Source organism: Balaenoptera musculus, chromosome 1, assembly GCF_009873245.2.
Source record: "Balaenoptera musculus isolate JJ_BM4_2016_0621 chromosome 1, mBalMus1.pri.v3, whole genome shotgun sequence".
Classification (NCBI taxonomy): domain Eukaryota; kingdom Metazoa; phylum Chordata; class Mammalia; order Artiodactyla; family Balaenopteridae; genus Balaenoptera; species Balaenoptera musculus.
In genome coordinates, this window is record NC_045785.1 from 116,823,110 (window position 1) to 116,845,695 (window position 22,586).

The 22,586-nt window shown below is 53.1% G+C and overlaps 2 protein-coding genes across 8 annotated transcripts in view; one reads left to right on the top strand and one right to left on the bottom strand.

Moving 5' to 3' along the window:
- Positions 1–5,345, bottom strand: part of KCNJ10 (potassium inwardly rectifying channel subfamily J member 10) — a 32,018-nt gene extending 26,673 nt beyond the window's left edge. The window contains exon 1 of the mRNA XM_036852607.1: positions 5,148–5,345. The gene's annotated coding sequence lies outside the window, so the exon portion shown is untranslated. The remainder of the gene's footprint in view (positions 1–5,147) is intronic.
- Positions 5,346–12,936: 7,591 nt separating this feature from the next.
- Positions 12,937–21,898, top strand: KCNJ9 (potassium inwardly rectifying channel subfamily J member 9). Of its 7 annotated transcripts, none has more exons than XM_036852567.1 (5): positions 13,080–13,149; positions 14,273–14,326; positions 14,591–14,694; positions 15,375–16,281; positions 18,883–21,898. In XM_036852567.1, the coding sequence occupies exons 4-5, from the start codon at positions 15,432–15,434 to the stop codon at positions 19,212–19,214; spliced, it is 1,182 nt and encodes a 393-aa protein (XP_036708462.1). In that variant the 5' UTR covers positions 13,080–13,149; positions 14,273–14,326; positions 14,591–14,694; positions 15,375–15,431; the 3' UTR covers positions 19,215–21,898. The 7 variants fall into 7 exon arrangements, with proteins under 7 accessions (XP_036708438.1, XP_036708479.1, XP_036708488.1 ...); XM_036852559.1 differs by having other exon boundaries at positions 13,083–13,149; positions 14,214–14,326; XM_036852551.1 differs by having other exon boundaries at positions 13,099–13,149; positions 14,119–14,326.
- The last annotated feature ends 688 nt before the right edge of the window (positions 21,899–22,586 follow it).

Here is a 22,586-nt window from a genome sequence, read left to right on the forward strand (position 1 = left end):
GGGGGTGGAGCTGAGGATATAACTCTAAAAGGTCAGGCCTAACCCGACTTTAGAGCTATGCCCACGTGTCTCCCAGCTTGCAGACTCCCACCCAGAGGTATGCTCCAGACAACGGGGCTGTCCCAGACTAGACTCTGGCCTCTGCCCCCTTTCCCACTCCAGACGCCCACTGACAAGACCAGCATCAGGCAGGAGCAGACCTCCCTGGCGTGGAGAGAAAGGTTCTGTGGATACCCACGTGGATTTCTGTGTTTGGGCCAGCAGCGCTTAATCTGCTGCTTATAATCTTAGGGTAAAACTGTCTCCACAGGATGGGGAGTTTAGTAGGAGAGGAGTTCCTCTGGAGGTTCCCTAGAGAGTTGGATAACGGAGTCTTACATATACCCTAGTCTAGGACACTCCTAAACCTCTGAAGTCAGGGTCCTCCCCCAGAATTAGCAACCAGAAAGGTTTCCTACCTAGTCAAGCTGGTCAGTAGGCAGTCTGTGCCCTGGGGGCAGAGGGGTCCAGGGAGGGAAGAGATGCCTTTGCTTCAGGGAGTCGACAGTCTGACAGGGGTGTAGGCCCCACCCTAGAGGAGCTCCTGTTATTGTAGGAGACAGGATGTCCCCTCCAACATTACCACTGCCCAGGTCATCCTGGGCAAATTCATAGACACGAAGGACAAGGAACAGGCAGGATGCTGAGGAGAAGGGGTACAAGATGACAGAGCAGATAGGGAAACAGAAGGATGGAGATTTGTAGGAGGGGCAGGACTTGGAGGGGTAGGCCTGTGTGAGGGCCCAGGGTGGAAGGGGTGTGGCTCAGGGATTGCCATGGGATATGCTCCCCCAGAACAAGGTCTGAATCGATGGGGGTCCCAAAAGATAGGGGAACTGGAAGGGATGGGAGAAAGGCTGATATAAAGTATCTTGAAGACTGTTGATTGGGAGTTTTCACCTGAAAACCCACAGAGACGTCTGAGTAGCAAAGGGGCAAGATAAAACTGATGCTTCATGATGACAGTTCCAGTGATAATTCTGTGTGGAGTAAAGAGGGAATCAAGGAGAAGGAAAGGTGGAAGTTAGGAAGATCATTAAGGAGGCCGCTTTGGGCACCCAGGCTCACGGGATGAACAGGCTGATCAGGGGGCAGAGAAGAGGCAGACTCACACACCTGAGGGGAGTTGTGGGGGAAATGTGGGCAGGGAGGGAAGAGGCAGGGCCATGGAGGGACAGGGGCGAGATGTCGGGGTAGAGAGAAGCCGGCGTCTTTGGCTGGAAGACATAAGTCACCCAGACGGGGGAAGAGACTATTTTAGGGAAGCCCAGCAGCTCGGTTACATTTATCGAATCCGAGATGCAGACAGCACACCTGCTTGGTGAAAACTCATGGAAAGAAGGGCCCAGGGGCGTGGAGACCCAGGCGACGCCCAGCTTGTTGGAATGAAGACAGGAAGCTCATGTTAAACGACTTGATAATTCTCCCACCTTCCCAAACTCTAGAAGGGCGGAGAGACAGAGACCTAGGACAGACCTCAGAAAAGCCACAGAGAAGGGCTGCAGCAGGCCCAGAAGCCAGGCGAGATGACGGAGTAGAAAGAGTCACAGAGGTGGGAGAACCATTAACAGCCAACAACTGCACTTTTTATTTTTAACATGTTAAGCACCACTCCAAGCCCTTTACAAATATCGAGTCTTTTAATACACAACTATAATTAGCCCCATTGTAAGGATGAGGAGACATCTGTAGCTACTAAGCAGTGAAAGCAGGATTTTAAACCCAGGAAGTCTGACTCCAAGGCTGTGCTCTTAACCACTATGCCTCTGCCTCTCAGACAACAGAAAGGAGCCCTGAGACAGCACCGTGGGGTCGCACTTTCCCCCGAGAAGAGGCGTCTTGACAACTGTTGCAATAATCCGTGCGCTTCTCTGAGCTTCACAGCTCCCCCCTCACAAGCCTTAATGATGGGCTTTTTTGTTTGGGGGGGTGGGTTTGTTTTTATTTGGGTCCAGAAGGTGGTCTGCCTCTCTTTCCCAAACTCCATTTCAGATCTCTTTCCTTTTATGGACCTGCTTCCTGAAATCTAGCCTAAGTCCTTCAAGCTGCAGCTCCAATCCTTTCCCCAGGTCTTCTGCCATTGGAAGGGGAGCAGAATGGCCATATCCACTCCTTCTATGCTACACCGTTTTAGGGGCCTGAAGTGCTAATTCAGTCCTCTGAAGCCCATGCTTCTCCAGCCTATTTCTCCAAGCCACGCAGTTCAGTTTTCACTTCTCTCCTGCATTCCAGAGCCTGCCCCTCCCTTCTCCCCACCACCTCAAATCCAGCTCCCAGCTGGCAGACACCCACGGGAGAGTTTTTCCCATAATCCTTTTCTCTGTGCCCTTTCAAGGTTCTGATGTGGGGAGGGGATGAAGAGGGGCCACTCAGATGCACTGCCTCCATGAAAATGGTGGCAACACGTATGTTAAACTTGGATGAAGGGAGAAAAGCATTGAACGCAGCCTGTGGAAGAGACAGGGTGATGTGGTAAACTCAGAAGGCTCGATTCCCAAGAGACGCCCCTGCCAGCCACCCTTCACTGGGTGCTAAAACACTTGGATTCCAGATCTCCCATCTCTCTAATCTTTCTGCAGTTTCATCTTAGCAGTGTGCCTCGGACTCTCCCTTCTCTCTGCCCCTTCCAGGGCCTCACCACCATCCTGGACAGTTTGGCATTAACCCGGACAGTAGCACTGACCATTCAGGCAAGAGAAGAATCTAGGCTGGGGAGGGGAGGGAGACTGGAGGTTTTTTCCTTCCGTCCTAAGTAACCCTTGGCAGGAAAGTTGAGGGGCTCCATTGCCCAACATCTCTTTCCCTCCCCACTGATGCCAGGAGGTTTGGCCTATCTTCCATCTTGTGTGCAGAAACCAAGCATTTTGCTAAAAGATGCAGGGGGTCTTTTCTCCTTTGTAGAAGTGGGTCTTTCTGCATGACTCACCCCCCCACCCCCCAGAGCCCTAAACCCCTTATTCCATCAATCTGGGCATGACCTCAGAGGACTTGATCTAAGCCCACCCAGATCCAAGTGTCCCAGCCTCTCTGGCCCCTAGGGAGGACCAGGGAAGGAGGCCCCTGGGTCTTCTGCCACGCCCTTCCCTTTTAGCCCAAGCCAACCAGGCTGGAGTTATAAACAAGCTCGTGCACAGAGGTGCAGGTGTGGGGATGGGGCACCGTTCAGTGGGACACAGGGAGGAGGTGAGGGATGCCAGGAGTCGGACAACTAACCCTCCCACACAAACGTTATGTGTCCACAGACCACATGTAGGGCAGATGTTGGGCAGACAGATTTTTTTTCCCTCAGGGTAGGGGGCAGCAGTGGGATTCTGCATTAGAACCACAGAAGGATTGGGACCATAACCCTGCCCCCGCCACCCCTCTCCACTCAGTGGAGTCATTGCCATTTGATATCCACTGAGACAAGTTGGCTGCTCAGCTCCGGGTGCGGGGCGGGGGGATGGCTCAGAAAACAGCAGCTCCTTTCAGGACCCAGGTTGGCAAGGGCTTTGGGAGGCTGGACTGGCCCAGATCACCCCCCAACACCCCCTCTCTCCCTCCCTCGCCACCACCACCAAAGGACTGGAGGGCGGGGAAGAGGAGTTGGCACTGCCTGGGCCATGCCTATTGCCTCTGCAGACCAGCCCTGGCCCCTCTCCCTGGCATGATGCCTTCCCTCCCCCTCCTCCCTCGTTTCCTCCTCCCTGAAGAAGTAGCTATAAGCCAGGACACTCGGTTGCTTCTACACTTGGTCCCCCGTACCCAGCCTATACCATGAGGAATTAACAAGCCCTGCACCCGATGGTGCCCACCGTCATGCCAGGAACATGTAACAGAACAGAAATCCTTGGAGATTAGGAACAGCTTTTCAAGATGAAACTGAATGGAATTCAGTGGTAGCTTCTGGTCCCTTCTCAGACTGGTTTCCTGATACCCACTCCAGGCCCTCGTCATGCCTAAACAAGTGTCATTCCTCACAGAAGGGCATCAAGTCTCCCATCATCATCTCCCTCCCACCCAGAAATGCCTAAAGCAGTCCTGGTGGGGAAAAAAAATTCAAGCACCATGGCCAAGGCAGACGGGCCAGAAATCTTTAGCTAGAATGTGTATCGATAAGCAACAGAATCAGGCTTTAAGCCTAGGCCTCCTTTGGGGTCCAAATCTGTACTGGCTTCTTCACCACCCCACTTCCCCATCTGCCTCACTCTGCCTGGGGCCCTTCATTAACAAGAATGAGATCTCAAGATACAAGAGGTCCTACTCCCACTTGTCCCCAGTTTTGTCCTTCCATGCATCCTGGGGCTCAACTCTTCTCCCTCCAATCAGGAAGTTCCAACCTGTCTCTTTCCTAACGCAGGTGCCCTTGGTTAGTTCCTGATGGGGAGAAGGGATGGGATGGGGAAGGGGCATCTCACCTGGAGGGTGGATGTTACGGAACCCAATCTGCCCTTCTTACTCTAGCAGAGGTGGCCCTGCTGCTCTCCTCCAGGTGATCTCAGTGTGAAACAGCTGTGGGGAGGGGAGGAGGGTTGTAATGGGGAGGGGTGTCTTGAAGTGGGAGGTAAGTTGGAATGAAGGGAAGAAACTGGGTGGGCAGGGGGTCCCAGTCACACCAGGCTACTACATCTCCCTAATCTGAGCTGTAGGTGTCTTCTTCCCCTGTGTGAACTAGTGATCAGTGGGTGTCACTGTGTGAATGTCACAGCATGGGGAGGGGGGAAAAGGGGCTGGGCATGGGAGTGGGAGTAACCTGATGATCCCGGGAAGAGGGGGCACTCTCTGGAGTGCCTGTGAGGGTGCATGGTTATATGTGGTGGTCACTGTATTTAGTTGGAGGGCTGTGATGCAACTGCAGGTCTGCCCAATAGGAAGGAGCATTAGGAAAGCCCCTTTCTTAGCTGAAAGTGCTGAGGTGACCAGTTTGGGAAAGTTTCCTTCTTGGTGAGCCCTTCCTAGAAGGCTCCGTTTGGGGCCGCCCAAGGTGGGAGGCTGGGGAATAGGACCGTACCACTGAGGCCAGTCAGGGTAGGGACCTAGGGGCTGGGGGCCCCGGTATCTCTGGAGAGTGAGGTGGACAGGACCCCGGCTGCGGCGGCAGCACTCCTTCATCAGGGCCAGGGTCTTACCTTGGGTCCGGGGTGGAGTGGCCCCTCGGATGGGCAGCGGGACAGACGGACAGACGGGGCGGGCAGGCGTGAGGAACGGAGCTGTGCGACGGGCAGGGCCAGGACTCTTAAACCCGGAGCTGGGATCAGATAAGGGCTGGTCCTGGGGCCGGGGCCGGGGTCGGGCCGGCCGGGGGCAGAGCTGGGCCGGGCCGGGCCGCCCCCTCCCTCCGCAGCGCAGAGCCAAACTTTGCACGAACGGAGGAACCTGGAGGGGCCGGGCGGGCGGGGGCGGGGGGCTCCGGACAGGCCAATGGGAATGTGGAGCGCCAGGCCCGAGCTGCCGGGATTGGAGGGGCCTGGGCAGGGGGTGGGGCGTAGGGGCAACGAAGCGGAGCCCCAGACAGCTGGAGGAGCAGGACAGAGAGCAACACCCGAAGACAGAGACCCAGACAGACTCAGGGAGAAACAGATAGAGAGACGATAGGCGAAGCGATAGAAGCCGAGCTGGCAAGATGACAGGGGAAGAGAGAAGGAAGGAAAAGGAGGCTGTCGTGTCAGGGATGGGGAATGAGAGCGGGAGCAGGCGGGGGCGGACCTGGGGCCGAGTTAATGAGGTGGAAATGAATTCAGGACCGGCCCAGTGGCCCGACAAGCAGCGCTGAAGGGGCGGGCTCAGGGGACGACGGGGTTATATCCTTCAGCACCATTTCCATGCTGTTTGCCGTTTTCTAAGTGCTGGGTGAGGTCCTGGATGCGAAATGCGCAGACATCATTCCCACTTGCAGTGGCTTGGTCTGAGAGAGGGCAGAACATGCAGCCCAAGTGCCCAGGAGGCAGCAGAAAGGGAAAGATCACTCTACTTAGGGGGTCCTGCAGATGTGGGAGGACAGACGTGACATCCATCCGATAAGGCCCCTAAAGAATGCAGAGGATTCAGGTACGGGGAGACGGTGGGGAGGGCATTTAAGGCAGAGGTAACTGCATTCACAAAGTCCTGGGAGGACAGGAAAATACAAGTCTGCTTGGGAAACAGCAGCAAAGTGGTCCACTGGACCAGAATACGGAGTGGTGGTTCTCAACCTTTTCATCACGAAGGACTTCTTTCATTATCTGAATCCATGTTTTGAGAGGTTTTTATCCACAATCTCCCACTCCTGGCATGTATTAAGGAAGAAAACATTTATTTCCCCATTTTTGCTCATCATAGATATTTAACTACTAATCAGTAACCAGTATTATCATATTGAGTTGATATACATAGTGGGGGAAAAAAGAGGAACGGCGCTTGACATTTTAGTTCAGTTCAGCCTCTAAACGCCCTATGATGGGTAAATGTCCATTTCAAATAGCCCCCATGGCGGGGGTGGGGGGGCACTGGGCTGAAGGTAAGCGTAGCATTTGTGGTGGGGGAAGACCTGGAGTAAATATAGAGCTATGCCCATTCATGGTCAGCTCTGAAGGCAATGGAGAGTAAATGAAGGTTTCTTGAGCAGAGGGGAGACAAAGGTAGAGCAGAATTTTAGGAACACTAATCTGCAGGTGAACACAGTGGTTTGACTCAAGAGGAAACATGACAGCAATCCTAGACTTCATTCTTCCTCACCCCATCTCCCTTATCTAATCAATGCATCTACTTTCTAAATCACCTAAATCCCACTCCCTTCCTCTCTATCTCATCATCATGCCAGTGGTCCAGGACCCCATCACCTCTCACCAGGATTACTACAGCAGCCTTCTAACACCTACCTCTAGTCTTTCTCTACTCTAATAATCTGTCAGATCATAAAATCCTTCATTTAAGAAGAAACACCAATCTCTCTGAAACACAAATCTGACTGTGTCACTTCTCAATTTAAGCTTTCAATACACTGCCCACTGTCTATAAGTAAAGTCCAAATTCCTAACCATGAAACAGAAGGCCTCTTATGACCTGGACCTGGTGCCATTCCAGCCTCATCTTCTTCCACTGCCCCTACCTACAGCTGTTTCCTCCTCCAGTACCCAAGGTTCAGTCTTATGTTCTCTTTCCATGTCCTGCTCCTGGACCCTTCATCACTTACATGGTTCCAACTATCGTTCCTGAGTTATACCCAAATCTCTATCTTCAGCCTTGGGCTCTCTTTAGAGCATTACCTCCACAGTTCCAGCGGCTGGCAGGGGATTTCCACTCCAACTGGACAGGCCCCAAACTGAACTCATCCTCTTCCTCCTCAAGGCTGGGAGTTCTCATGACTTCCTTCCTTACTTCTGTGTTCCTCCCAGTTAATCAGATTAAAAAGCTAAAGATGATCTTCACTCTTCACCCTTACCCTATGTTCCATCCATTGACATGTCAACAAAACCACCAAATTCTGTCAAGTCTCCCTTTGTTCTATCTCTCTAGGATATCCTTTTTCATTTCATGGCCACCATCAGGATCAGGAAGGTCACTAGCAGCCCAGGACCTTGACCCACCCTGCACCCTTCTCTCTAGTCTCAAAGGAAGAGGTAACCTGTATTCACAATGTCAGTCCCTATGCCCTTGGATCAAAACCCCAAACTGGTGGCCCTTGCTTACAGGTCACAGTGCAAACTCCTCAGCTCGACATTTGGAGTACTCCTCTGAGAGAGGAGGGAAGAAAGAATCACAGGGCAGGAGCAGGAAGAGATACCGGGTGGTGAAGAAGTCTCTGCAGAAGTTCCTTCCAAATGGTTTTCACTTTTCTGTAGTTCAGAAAAGTCATTCACTGAAACTCAGGGTGGCGGTGGGACTGAGCAATTAGAAAGCATTTAAAAGTTCCAGAACAGCAGGTGTGCAGAGGTTGTGGAAAAAGACACAGATAGCTTGAATGGCACTGTAAGTTTCTAATTTTACGAGAGTGATTTAAGTTGAGTTTTTGTTCTTAAATTATGTTTTATAGCATATACACAGATATCCATCATGTATACATTCCTTTGTACATATCAAATGTCAGTTTTTAATTTCTAAGTCTTTTTTTAAAAAAATATTTATTTATTTATTTATTTATGGCTGTGTTGGGTCTTCGTTTCTGTGCGAGGGCTTTCTCTAGTTGCGGCAAGCGGGGGCCACTCTTCATCGCGGTGCGCGGGCCTCTCACCATTGCGGCCTCTCCTATTGTGGAGCACAGGCTGCAGACGCGCAGGCTCAGTAGCTGTGGCTCACGGGCCCAGCTGCCCCGCGGCACGTGGGATCCTCCCAGACCTGGGCCTGAACCTGTGTCCCCTGCATTGGCAGGCAGATTCTCAACCACTGCGCCACCAGGGAAGCCCATTTCTAAGTCTTTTTACAAAAAAAATGAAGTCCTAGAACACTCACTAGGAGCCCTATAGGGAATCAATAATAAATGGCATAGGAAATTCATATTTGTGAGTGTTTACTATGCAAGATATACATATTACTTGAGACGGAGAAACTGTGGTTCAGAGAGGTTCAGCAGCTCGCCTATGGTAACATAGCTAGAAAGTGTTCGATTTGGAATTTGAATCCACGTATGTTGAACTCCAAAGCTTGTCTCAAGGTGATACTAGAGTGATTTTGCATGGTTGAAACAAACTTGTCAATATGAGCACACATCGGTATGAAAAATTTGCCAGGGTTGCGATGTCCAGTGTTCCCACACAAAATGGCAGTTAGGGGAACCATCTTTTTTTAAGGACACCCCTCTGTTTCCTCACTTTAGCAAGTTCTGTCTTTCTTATTCTCAATTGCTCCTTTCTAACTCACTCCTCCCAAGTTTGGCCTCATCTCTTCTTTTACCTCATTCGTAATAGGGCAGGGGCTCCTTCAGAGCACAGAGGACAGTAGGGGTGAGTAACTTGTTTGGGAAGGAGAATCCACAAGTGGGCAGCAGTATGAGGGGCTTCTGCTGGGAAAAGCCAGTGCGGACGGAAGGGATGAGGGAAGCTTTGGGTCAGGAGGCATGAGGAGGCTCAGAATAGGCAACATTTCACAGTCAGAGGGATCGGCTGGAAATAGAGATACTGACAACGCCCACCACAGGATTCCAAGGGGCATTTTAGCATTCGGGCCCCACAAGGCTGAACAATTTCCATTAGTAGTAGGGCACCTAATAGCTGGATAACCCAGACCACAGAGGAGAAATCCAAGAGAGGGACTGAGCTACACCCACCCCACCAAGTCATGAATGGATCATTATTTAGGTATACCACCTCCTTTCAGTAAATGCGATTTACAAAAACTCACATTTATAAGACATAAGTTAGGGGATGCTTAATCACATTACCAAAGGGTTCTATCCAGAATTTCTTTAACTAGGTGGTTTCTCTAGTACCTTTCTAATTGGGTCCAATGGACAGAAATTCTATTAACACCCAATATACTGTGGTAGGAGGGAGGCAACAGGGAATAAAGAAACAACCAGGGACCAGGAGCCAGGAGGCCTGGGTCTTAGTTCTGTCTATCCTCTTGGGACCCATGCCTTACCTGTAAATTACTTGGGACCCATCCTTATCTGTAAAGTGCTTGGGATCCATCCCTTACCCGTAAAGTGAGGATTAATTCTGGACTACCTCTAAAGTCCATGACTTTTAAATCCTGGTCTACTTCCTCCAGTCCTATAAAGCAAGATAGACCTGTGTATGAGAAGGTTCTGATGCTCGTGCTCTCCTGAACTCAGCCAGAAGACCAGCAAAGCCCTCAGCCTCAGGAGCCCAGTGGGGCTCCGTCCGTCCTGGATCTGTGCTCTGCTTCTCCCCATTTCACTCTGATATCCAGCCACATTTCACTCCTGCAAACCTATGCTCCCTCTGCTCTGAGTTTCCTAGGGCCGCATCTCCCTTGAATTTATAGAAATTGTTATAATCTATCTGATTGGCCTCCCTGCTCCACTAAGTTCATATCCTCAGCCACCTCCTGTATTCCCCATCATGCTTCCTCTCCCAGCTCCAACCTTTTACCTAAGAAGTCTCATGATACTGCTCAAGGAAATCTTCCCAGATTGGTTGACCCCAAGGCTGCCACATACAGTTGTACAGTTTGTGCTCTGCATAAAGGCACCCACTGAGGGGGCAAATTGAGGACTGAACCACGTTCAGTTTGCCATTCCTTGCATCATGGCTTGGAGCCGTGTCTACTGGAGGGATTCCCCTTTTTATTTTTTTTTTACGCCAAAGTATCACTTGCTACATGCCATAAGGAGTGCATCTGCCCAGAGGGGGTTCCTTTTTTCTATTTTGTACCAAGGTTCTTTATAGACCAGCAATGTGGCCCCAGCTGTGCCCCTCCTGCCCTCAACATTCTCCAGTTCCAAACCCAATCTCCCATCATCACAACTGTACTGACGTATTTCATTGACTCCTTGTAAAGTTGCTTTCTTTACCTCATAATACCTGAAAGCTAGGATCCTGCTTATTTTTCTGTATCCTGGTACCTAAGAAAACTTTTTTTTCCCTCACTCTGTTCAAGTTCAATGATACACAAAGAATTGAGGTTAGATACCAGGTAAAGTCCAGGACCTGCCGGATCCATAAAGCAGGGGAGGGGGTGGTGGTCTCCTTTGTCAGGAAGGCCATGCTCAAGGCAGCCTGCACTGAGGCAGGGGTCTGGCTGATACATCTTCCGGAGGACCCTGCCAGCCCTGTGATTTCCCCCTCCAGGAAATGGGGCCAGTTCTATGCAAATACGTTCTTACCCAGGAGTTTGGTTTCTTCTCTCTGAGCTTCTGGCACAGTGGAACCAACGTGAGCAGCTGCTTGGCAGGACAGAGAAGGGCAGGCTAGCAGTCCCAAGGCTCAGGTGACAGGGCCAGGCCCAGGAGACGGGGATGTTGACTGGGGCTTTAACAGCCCTCCTGATGCCAATCTCAGGCTGAAAACTCGATATTTCCACTTGGAACAAGAAACACAAGCGAGAGGGCTGGGAGAGGAGGGCAGTGTACCAGGAGTGCCCCCTGCAGGTCTCACTGGGTGGCACCAGAACAGAGGAAGGCGGCACAGGGTAAGTGGAGATTTCAGGAGATGCCTGGGATGAAGACGATGATGATGAGAAGAAAGAAGACCATAGCTAGCATCTACTGAGTACTTACAATGTGCCACCACTGCCTCATATAATCCTCATGACAATCCCCCAGAGATGGATAATACAGTTGTTCTCAGTTCTTAGATGAAGAAACTGGTCAGAGAGGTTAAGTAACTTGCTCAAAGTCACCCAGCTAATAGGGGACAGAGTTGGGACTTGAACCCAGGACACTGCCTCCTGACACTATATTACTCAGCACCACCTTTTCCACCTTGCCAGGCCATTCCAGGGACTTCTAACCTGCTGGTATCCATTTCTACATCATCCTGCTTCTCTAGCTCACATCTTCCTGTTCCAACTTTAAGGCAGCTGGAGAACTGATCAATATCTTGGGTATAATAATGCTGATACTAGCAACACCTGGCATTCGTCTACCACTCTCTGCTTTTAATTATTTCCCTCGGGAAAATAAACATTGAAGTATTTCCATTTCTCCAATTTTTTTCCTGATTTTTATCAGTGTTCCTAAAGCTATTTCTATACAGTTCTGATCAGTTTATAAGAATACTTTGGGGAATTCCCTGGCGGTCCAGTGGTTAGGACTCCACACTTCCACTGCAGGGGGCACAGGTTTGATCGCTGGTTGGGGCCCTGGGATCCTGCAAGATGTGTGGTGCTGAGGCCAAAAATAAAAAAGAATACTTTCATGTTCTGGTTTTTATGTAACCGTGTGCCTGCATGCACATTTACATATATGAACATAGTAACTGATTATATTGCTTTGCCACAAATATTGCATTACCAAGGGAGCAGAGCATGGGGGTGTGACACAGGTGTGTGAGTGTGACTACTTCTCTGCCGATATCCAGCTCTGTGACATTTGGTAAATCACTTAACCTTTTTCAGTTTTAATTTTCTCATCTATAAATAGAGAAAATAATACCTGTCTCATAGGTATCCTCATAGGGTATCGCCCAGGGTTGTTGAATAAGGTGTGTGTCTAGCTCAGAGCTGATGCTCAATCAATTCTTAGTAGTAGTGTTAGTATTCTGTGCTTATGGATCTTTCTCCCTCACTGGACCATGAGCTCCTGGTGGGCAGGGACTTATCCATTTCTGTAACCAGCCCCACCTAGCACATTACCTGGCACATGGGCTCCACAAAAATTTGTTGAATGAAGAGTTAGTAAGCCCTAAACTAGCCTTTTCTCTCTGTTGGACATTGGGGTTATTTCTAGACCTTTTGCTGTTAAGAAACTACACCTCAAAGCCCTTCGATTTATATTGCCTCATTCGATCTGCACACCCTGTAAAGTAGGCAGAAAGGGCTATTTGCACATATCCACATCTTGTGAAAGATGGAGCGACTGTGGCTGAGGGAAGTGAAGTGATGCCTATGGGTCACAATCAGTGACAAAGATTAGAACCTCTGACCCTACCTCCCTTCCTTGCTTGGATCTCTTTTCCCTCTAGCTACCTTCTTCTGGATCAGGTGGCCTCTCCAAAAACGGAGACTGTGATGGTAGGCCTGGCCCGAGAGCAGCACATGCACCCAGAAGCCCGGCTGGAGGTGAATCCCTAGGAAACCAAATGCCTTATTCCCAAACACATCAAGGCCTGTATTTTCCCAGAGCAAGGAGCTTCTCAGGAAAGAGCCAGCATGCTAGCTTTTCTTTTTTTTTTTTTTTCCTGAGGGGGTGAGGAGGCGAGCTCTGAGTTGTCCAGGAGGAGGAACTTTGGCAAAAATAGCTATGGCGTATGGATCAGCCTCTAGTGGTACCCAGGACTGGGGAGGGGAGGGGGATGCTCTAGAGCTGTCGCCAGACTGGTTGCTGTGGAAACAGGAGAGGAGCAGGGGAGCCTGGGAAGTGCGGATGACACAGATAGCAAGTCCTAGTCAGAGCTGCCGCTACATTTAGGAGACAGCGGTGCCTGCGGCTCCCACCCTCCAAGGGGGCTGGGGTGGGGGGGGAGGCGGTGTCAGGGGCATGGACGCTACCCCCCCAGGGGTCTCTGCTGCCGGCTACTCTCCTCTCCACACGCTGTGAGTTGAGTTCCAGGGGACTTGGGTTTGGGCCCCTATTTCCAAGGCAAGTGGGGGTTTGGGAAGAGCTGGTTCCTGAGGGAGTTTTCGCCAGATCCCCTTCCAAAAAATAAGCCCCTTTGCTGGCCAGCACTCTCTAGCCAGAGAAAGGGAGATCCAGGAAAATGCAGCACTGGGGTCTTCTGGAAAGGGGGCACAGCATGCACATGAAATAAGGAGGAACAGGCTGGAGGAACAGGACTCTTTGGAGGGAAGGTGTAGAAATCGAGTCTTTGCTCTTGAGATAGAGGCAACGATTTCACACCTTTCCTTACCCATTGAGAAAGTGCAGCCCGGAGACAGGAGATAAAACACAATCAAAGTGAGGCTCACCTAGATTCCCGAGGCAATGGCGGGTGAGAGAGTTCTGGGGGCCATCAGACTCTGGCATTTCTTCCCCACACCTGGGCAGAGAAATCTGCCTCAGCAGGCAGCTTGGGGGTCAGATTACCTAAGACCCTGAGAGAACATCTGAAAGCCCACCTTGGCAGAAGCTGGAATAAGTGGGCCCAGGTACTTCTCTGAATGACCTGTGATCTCTAAACCAATCGAGGACATCGTGGGCTGCAGGAAGAGAAAAAGCAAGCTCATGGTTGGGGGAGGGGAAGACCCTAATCTGCCATTGCATTGGGGTTCCTGGATCCTGTGTCCCCTGATTCCTCCTGGAAATGTAGGGGATACCCCTAAGCTCCAAGCCATCTCATTTTGGTTTTTCCTCCTGCCCTCTACCCCAACACACACACACACACACACACACACACACACAGCCTCCAGAGGTCTGGCTGCAGAACGCCTCACTCCAGAACTTAAATTGGAGAGTGCTGGGTTTGGAGTTACATACCCAGGCAGTTTCTCCCCAGGACCTGGTCAAACGTCCAGGCCATCTGTGGTCCTTATGTCACACTCTTCCCCTCCATCACCCCACCTCAGCCAGCCCAGGTGTCCTTGGAGTGGGGAAAGAGGATGATTCCCAAGAAGAAGGGAAAGTTGAAAAGTCCTGAATTCTTAACCTTTCCTCATACGAGCCATACCTCCTAGGGGCCCCTGGGTGCCTAGGGAAGGGCTCTGGGTCTCTCTCTCTCAGGGCAGCCTGCAGCTCAGAGAGCTCCTCACGGGGAAGAACTTAAAGCAAAATCAGGTAGGCTTCCCTTGGAATGTGAGCTTTGCGGCATATGGAGGGGGGCTGTTTAAGGATAGTCAAGGGAGGTGAGAGGCTGGGGAGGGAGGGGCGAACTGAAGGGAGGAAGGAGGTAAAGGTGTGTGCTTAAATCACTTATCTGATTTAATGGCTCATGAAGAATAGGATACTAGAGGGCTACAAGCCTATATTGAACTTTGTGCTTCCTTTACCCCGGCTGTCCGTGTTGATCTCATATTCTCCCGTCCTCCTGCCCATTTGCAGGCTGTCTCCACTGTGGAAATAACCTAGGGGATATGGGGCTGACGCTACAGCCGCAATGATCATGGTCAGTCCTCAGGGAGGATTTCCAGCGGGAATTTCGCAAGGTGGGAATGTTCAACCCTTGCCCACTGGAGATTTTTCACTCGTTTTCCACCACTTCCATTTCTCCTCTGTAAGCTTGTTGAGAGGAAGAAGATGTGGGAGGGGGTAGAGTAAGCGAGGTCCAAGGAGGGAGGAATGGGAAAGACTTTTTGTGTCAGTCTCCAGGTGAACTTCAAAAGATCCTGGTGAGACTGCAGGTTGAATTACGGAGACAGGGATTAGGGGACTGCCTGATATTAGCCAGGGCGGAGTGGGGCGGGGGTGGCCTTCGGGCAGGGAGGGCTCTGCACAGGAGAGGGAGATTAAGCACCTGCCTCCAAGGAACCCACAGTCTAAGCGTTTCAGGGAACTCCCTCCTTGCCTGGGCCTCTCGCCTGGGGGTGGCCGTGAGGTGCTGCACAGCCCAGTTAGAGCAGGGGGACCAAGACCTCTGGTACCCCGTTTCCTTGAAAATAGTCGTGCAGAGTGCGATCCAGTTCATACACACTATCCCATTTGATCTTCACGGTGCTGCGAGCTGGGGGTGGGGGCGGCTAGGGTTGTGTGTATTGTTCCCATTCTATGGATGCGGAAAGCTGAGGCTGAGACGGCAAGGGACTCGCTCTGGGCCACCTGGCCCCTGGGCGCAGGCCCGGACGTCTCGGCCTCTCCCGCGGCTCGGCTAATCTGGCCCACCTCTCAGCCCCTCCAGGCCCCGCGCCTCCGCCCGGGCCGTGACCTCCCCGCCGCGGCTACGGCCATGGCGCAGGAGAACACCGCCCTCTCGCCGGGGCCCGAGGAGCAGCCGCGGCGCCGCGGCCGCCAGCGCTACGTGGAGAAGGACGGCCGCTGCAACGTGCAGCAGGGCAACGTGCGCGAGACGTACCGCTACCTGACCGACCTGTTCACCACGCTCGTGGACCTGCAGTGGCGCCTGAGCCTGCTCTTCTTCGTGCTGGCCTACGCGCTCACCTGGCTCTTCTTCGGCGCCATCTGGTGGCTGATCGCCTACGGCCGCGGCGACCTGGAGCACCTGGAGGACACGGCGTGGACGCCGTGCGTCAACAACCTCAACGGCTTCGTGGCCGCCTTCCTCTTCTCCATCGAGACGGAGACCACCATCGGCTACGGGCACCGCGTCATCACCGACCAGTGCCCCGAGGGCATCGTGCTGCTGCTGCTACAGGCCATCCTGGGCTCCATGGTGAACGCCTTCATGGTGGGCTGCATGTTCGTCAAGATCTCGCAGCCCAACAAGCGCGCCGCCACGCTCGTCTTCTCCTCGCACGCCGTGGTGTCGCTGCGCGACGGGCGCCTCTGCCTCATGTTCCGCGTGGGCGACCTGCGTTCGTCGCACATAGTCGAGGCTTCCATCCGCGCCAAGCTCATCCGCTCGCGCCAGACGCTCGAGGGCGAGTTCATCCCGCTGCACCAGACCGACCTCAGCGTGGGCTTTGAAACGGGCGACGACCGCCTCTTCCTCGTCTCACCGCTCGTCATCAGCCACGAGATCGACGCCGCCAGCCCCTTCTGGGAGGCGTCGCGCCGCGCCCTCGAGAGGGACGACTTTGAGATCGTCGTCATCCTCGAGGGCATGGTGGAAGCCACGGGTGCGGGCGGGCCGAAGGAGAAGGAAGAGGAGGAAAAGCAGGACAGAGGAGGGGAGCGGGTGGGCGGGGAATTGGACCTAGAGGGGCCAGGGCGGAGGAAGCCAGGGGGGGAGGGATGGAGAGGCTGGTGGAGGATGAGAGGCTGAGATGAGATGGGTTGGGAGGGGTGTATGAAAACAGTGACGCCCCTCCCCACAGAGAGCCGAGAGAAAGCTGGGAGGAATCCTCCGAAGTGGCCCTGGCCTGGGGCCCTGGGCCGAGAGGTCTGTGTCACTGGGAATAGGAGAGAGTAATGACAATAGACAACACCCAGTGCTTACTCTGTGCCCTGCACGGTTCCAAAGCACTTTACACCTCCTGGTTTATTTAATCTGAGCCCCATGAAGGTAATTTCTTGTTACTGTGCTCATTTTTCAGGGAGGAAATTGCCCCAGTGAAAGGTTAAGTTGTCCACAGTCATAGGCTAAATAAGCGGCCACAACTGGATTGGACCCAGGCAGTCTGGCTTCAGCATTTAGGGTGCAGAGTAGGAAGGGGGGGTTTAGGTTCCAGGTTTTTCTCAATACTGAGAGGTCCAGGCCCCTGGAATGTGATGGTGCAGGTTTTCCATGGCCTGAGTTATTCCTAGGCTGGACCTTAGGGAGAGGTCGATAGCTGGGCTCACTTCTGCCTCAGTTTCCCCATCCATCAGAAAATTCAGTTTCCACTGACAAAGGATAGATGATCTGCACATTTCAAGCCCCTTTCCAGAAGGAACTAGCAATGTACCTGTGATGTCAGAACCTCCAACTCAGGCCTATACAGTGAAAGGTTTGGGAGCAGGTAGGGCAAGACCAGTGCAGGGGCAGCAAATGAGTCCTTTGGGACTTGAGATCTAGAAGTGGGAGAAGAAAACTGCAAGTGGGATAACCAAAGGCCCACCAGGGGGCCCTGCAGTTCCTGCCACTGTTGCCAGTATTGCCCTCTGCTGGCTTCTCCCAGACTGGTGCCATCAAACCCCTTTCCTGGCCCTTCATGCTGAGCCTCTACTTCATCGCTCTCTGCCTCAGTGTTCCCCACTCCTTCTCCCCACCCCCAGACTCCCCTAACTCCTTTCCCTTCCCCCACTCACCCTGCTTCCTTTCCTCTCATTTCACCAGCTAGCACATTTTTGCTGGTACCTGAGAAGTCCCTGCCCAACCCTCTTCTCCCTTTGTACCTCCAGCCCTTCCCTTTCTTCCTTGCAGCCCCTCTCCCCAGTGTCCCTTTTGCCTCTTCTTCCCCTCCTTTACCGGACATTTCCTATGCCAGTTTTCACCAAAGGAACAAAGAATACCAATGTCACCAAGTTGGCTCAGGGCAGAGCTTTCAATGTTGAGAGCCAGTCTCTGGTTAGCTAATGTTCACTCTTCCATTCTCCCTTGTTCGGAGGTGGATATGAACTGAGGGGAATATGAGAGATCTCAGGGTAGAAGGAAAATCACTTGCCCCGGTGGGTGTGCCCACCCCACAGGGAAAACAGGACACAGGCCCACAGCAAGGAGGACAAGGGAGGGTGGGGTGGAGGAGATAGGGAGGGGAGCTTGTTGGATTTTTCTAGAGAGACAAAGCTGGAAAGGATGGTAATATTTTGGGTGAGAGAGTCAGTATCCAAAATGCTTCTGAAAAGCGAGTATAATGAGCCAAAATCCAACAAGATGACATTTAAAACGAATAAATATAAAGTTCTACATTTAGGCTTTAAAAAAATCACTTATGTAAGCACAGCATGGAAGAGCTCTGGTGAAAAAAGAATTGGGGGTTTTAGTTGGCCACAGGCAATGTGATACAGCTTCCAAAAATGTTTATGTAATGTAATCTTGGGCCCTATTAGCTAAAACATCATGGCCAGAAGAGAGAGGTGGTGAGCCCTCTCTTATGCATGGATCAGGCCACAGCTGGAGTATTTATCACACTCAGAGTGCTTAAAAGATCCTCCTTGGCCATTCTGGTTTGCAGTCAAAAAGTAAAATTTTTGGAAGCCAGGTCACATCAGGAATGGTCGAGGGAGACACGGATGTTCAGCCTGAAGGAGAGAAGACATGATGAAACCTGAGACTCCTTCTTTCAGATACTTGAAGGGGTGTCACACAGCAGGAGAATGAAAATAAGGGTGGCAGATTTTAGCTCTGTATAAAGAACAACCCAAATATTAGAGCCGTCACACAAAGGAGTGGGCTCCTTGTGAGGTGGTGAGCTCTCAATCCTGGGAGGTAATCAAGTGCAAGCTAGATGCCCATTATTGGGAATGCTCCAGTGGGAAGCCCTGTATGGAGAGGAAAATTGGGCTAGATGATCCCCAAGGTCAGTTTCAAGGTTAAGCTTCTCTGATTGGCATCTCCAATGGAGAGGAGGGGAGAATGTGGGCTGGAGGTTAAGAGGAGTTGGGGCAAATGGAGAGGAGGAGGGGGAGCTGGACAAGTACAAGAGTTGGGAAGGAAGAGAAAGTGGGCTGGACCAAAGGGTGGGTGGGGGTCCTTGAGGGGGGCTCCAGGGAAGGGTTCTAGGAATAGGGTTGTGGAATGAGGCAGGGGAGGGAAGGCTGGGGCTGGGATCCCCCTTGACCCATGCCCTTACCCCCAGGAATGACATGCCAAGCTCGGAGCTCCTACCTGGTGGATGAGGTGCTGTGGGGTCACCGCTTCACGTCAGTGCTGACCCTGGAGGATGGCTTCTACGAGGTGGACTATGCCAGCTTCCACCAGACCTTTGAGGTGCCCACACCCTCATGCAGCGCCCGGGAGCTGGCCGAGGCCGCAGCCCGCCTTGACGCCCATCTCTACTGGTCCATCCCCAGCCGGCTGGACGAGAAGGTGGAGGAGGAGGGGTTGGGGGAGGGGGCAGGCGAAGAGGCTGGGGCTGACAAAGAGCAGAATGGCTGCCTGCCACCCGTGGAGAGTGAGTCCAAGGTGTGACCAGTTTCCTCCAGACCCCTGTGGCAGGGCCAGACACAGGTACCTGGGGAGCTGGTTATCGAAGGTGGAGGAAGGCACAGGCAAGGTCCCTGGGAATGCACTAAAGCTGGAGAGCCTCCTCAGAATCTCAGGTCTGGGATCCAACATGGATGGGAGAGATCCTGATTTCAGGAGAATGGAGGGTGGGGAATGGGTAAACTTGCCAGCCTGTGTTTGACCTTCACTTCCGTTCATGCGTGGATGGACGGACAGAAGGATGGACCTATGTGGGCTGGATGAGAAGGTGGAAGCAGAGAGAGACAGCCAGCCAGTGGATAGGTGAATGGGCCACCAGACCAACAGACAGGTGGTGTGCTCAGGCCTGCCGCTAACTCATAGAGTATCTTGGTGCAAATTCTAAAAAGGCGCCCTTTTCCTCCAGACTGACACTACCCCAAACTAGGGTGCATGGCTTGGGGAGCAGAGTGTGGGCTGGATTTTAGTCCCCACTCACCTCCTCAGCCAGCTTCCTTGAGTCTGGCGCACCTGTCTCACTGGACACAGTAGCCCAAGCTGACCCAGAGGTGAGAAAGCTGGACGGAGGCGGGCAGAGATGAGGAGGGCACCCTCCCAGCTCCACCCCTGCCACTGTGACAGGCTGAGAGGGAGGGTGAAAGGCTGCAGGGGCGGCTCCGCAGGGTGTGAATGACCTTGTCCACGTGTGCAGGGAAACCGGCAATGGGGGAGATGCCAGAGCTGGGGCCCTGGGGCAGGGCCTAGGAAAGGCGAACCAGGGATGGCTATTTTCTGACAGTGAAGTGAGGTCTCGTAAGTACCACTGCGGGGGCAGGGAGGGCTAGAGAGGTTCCGAGGAGGAAGAAGGGCCGGGGAGAGATGGAGAAACCTGAGTTCACTAGAGCTGGGACACGGGGCCCTCAGGAAAGCAGAATCAGCCTTAGGGCACAGTGAGAGGGAGTCATTCACGTGGTTCACTGGGTGCCCGTTGGGTCCAGAGCACTGACCCGGGCATGTGTGGGGAGGACAGTCAGAGACCCGATTCCTATTCTGGGAATACAGTACAAGTGGGAAAAACAGAGAAATATGCCTGTGGCAACTGTTTCAAACTGAGAACCTGGGCGATCTCTCCGAGCAGGGGGTGGAAGGGCTTGGTAATCAGAAAGCTAGGGATTGAGTCAGGCCTGGAGAGTGACCTGAGCCAGCAGTCATGAACTTGGGTGGGCATCAGGGTCCCCTGGAGGGCTTGGGAACACATATGGCTGAGCCCCTCTCCCAGAGTTTCTGACTTAATGGGTCTGGGGTAGAGACCAAAACTTTGCATTTCTAACAAGTCCCAGGTCCTGCTGACGCTGCTGGAACAGGGACCACGCTCTGAGAAGCCCTTCCCTAAGCAGACTTGGGGGTCCTGTCAGTAGGTGAGCATCAAGCTGAGGAGTAGCTGAGGGTCCTTGGGGAGGAGACTGAAATATAATGGGTATGGAGAACTGTGGTGGGGGGAAAGGAGACCATGAAACCAAGGCCGAAGAGTCTGACTCTGGGCCTAGGGCCTCACCCGTCAGTGCAAATAGGGCTGTGACAAGCTAGAGATGGTGTTTGGGCAAGATGAGTAGGCAAGATAGATAGGACAAAGCAGTCGGGAGGGCTTCAGGGGAGTGCTGGCGAGGTGGTGGCGAGCTGGAGCAGGAAGGGCATCTGTGGCAAAGGATGGAATCCCATGTAGGACTTAAGAGGCAGGATTAAATGTGGGAGAAGATGTGAGAGAGAAGCGAGAGTCCAAATATCCGGATGTGACTGTGACCTGCTGTCTGCCCAGCTGGGGCAGGAGCCCCTGGAGAGGTGTTCCCATGCCACGTGCACCCCCTTCCTGGTGTCATCCCGGTCACCAGGGACACCCCCCACCCCAGGATTGTGAAGGGAGAGCAATGGCGAGTCGAGAAGGGGCAGAGGTAGGGGGACCTGCCTCTGGGAGAGACGTGTACACACAGGCAGGCGCACCCTCCCACCGCACGGGCCCAGCAGTGACCTCCAGCCCTTGGCCCTGGCTACACCCCATTCCTGTTCTTTAACAAAACTCTGAGCCCCTTGCGGGGAAGCACCCCAGTGTGCTGCATTCCAGGCTGGGAAGCTGGGGTCCTGGGGGATGCCGTGCCTCCTGGAAGCAGGAAAGGGGGCTGTGGAGGGAACCCATGCCAGCTTGGGTCCGCTCGGAGAGAACGTCTTTGCCTCAGGTCACAGGGTGACTTGGGTCACCATCACCCAAAGATGAGGTCCCTGAACCCTGGTGCTGGCTGTTCCCAAAGAACAAATGTTGGGGCGTGGGATGAGCAGCAGTTCTGGTTTAATTTGCTGAAACATCTGGAGTCTGGATAGGAGGGGGCGGGCTCTGGGTGCCCACACTCACTCACGCGGTAGTTCACCCATTGCAAGTGAACCCACCGTAGAGGAACTGAGGCTGGATGGAAGGCACTGAGACCCCGCCACCCCTCTCCTTGCCACTCAGCGACCACTCAGGGCCCCACTGTGTGCAGTGCAAGGAGTCTGGGGACCTGGGTTCTAGTCCTGACACTGTCACGAATTAGTTCTATGACTCTGGGCAAGTCGCATCACTACTCTGGGCCTCAGTTTCCCTATCTGTAAAAACAACACTTGGTAAACTGGTAATGCTCAATAAATGTTTAAATAACTGAGTTGAAAGAGATAGACTGCGTGCCTCTCGAGGTGCAGTGCAGCTAAGAATTCTAGGATCCGAGAATCCTTAGGCAGAGACAAATTCAGGGAGCCCCGGGGGCACGGGAGGACGGGTGAGGCAAGGGGGCATGCGCGCAGGAGGTGGGGCGGGTGTATGCAGGGGCCCCTGTGACTGCTGGCGTCCCCGTCTGCCCAGGTGGCTGTGTTCTGGGCCTTCCATTCTGCTGCTGTCAGGCAGAATAATGAAGATCAGGAGGAGAAAGGCTGAGGCCCCAGGGCCTGGGGGGAGGAGTCAGGTCCAAGATTAGCCTGACCAAGAGAATGAGACTGCGGAATAGCGTGGGGACTCAGAAAAGGGCACCGGGCCCTGGAAGCCCCTGCCCTGCAACCTAGGAGAAGTCTAGGGGCAGGGCCCGTGCTCAACTGGAACTCATCCCCCTTTCTCTCTCCCCACCGCAACGAGGAATCCCAACAGGAACTGGCTCTGCACTGACAGCTCAGACAGCAGATGGGACCCAGGTTTCCCCTCCTGGGGTGTGTGGCACGGCCCACGGAGGCCAGATGGTGTTTGTGGGGGGAAGAGAGGCACGGGTCGTCCAGAAGAGGCTGTCAGCCCCCAGTAGCCCACCTGCCACGCGCCCCTGCCTCTTAGAGCCTCATAGCAGGGAAGACACAGCCAGCCCTGGA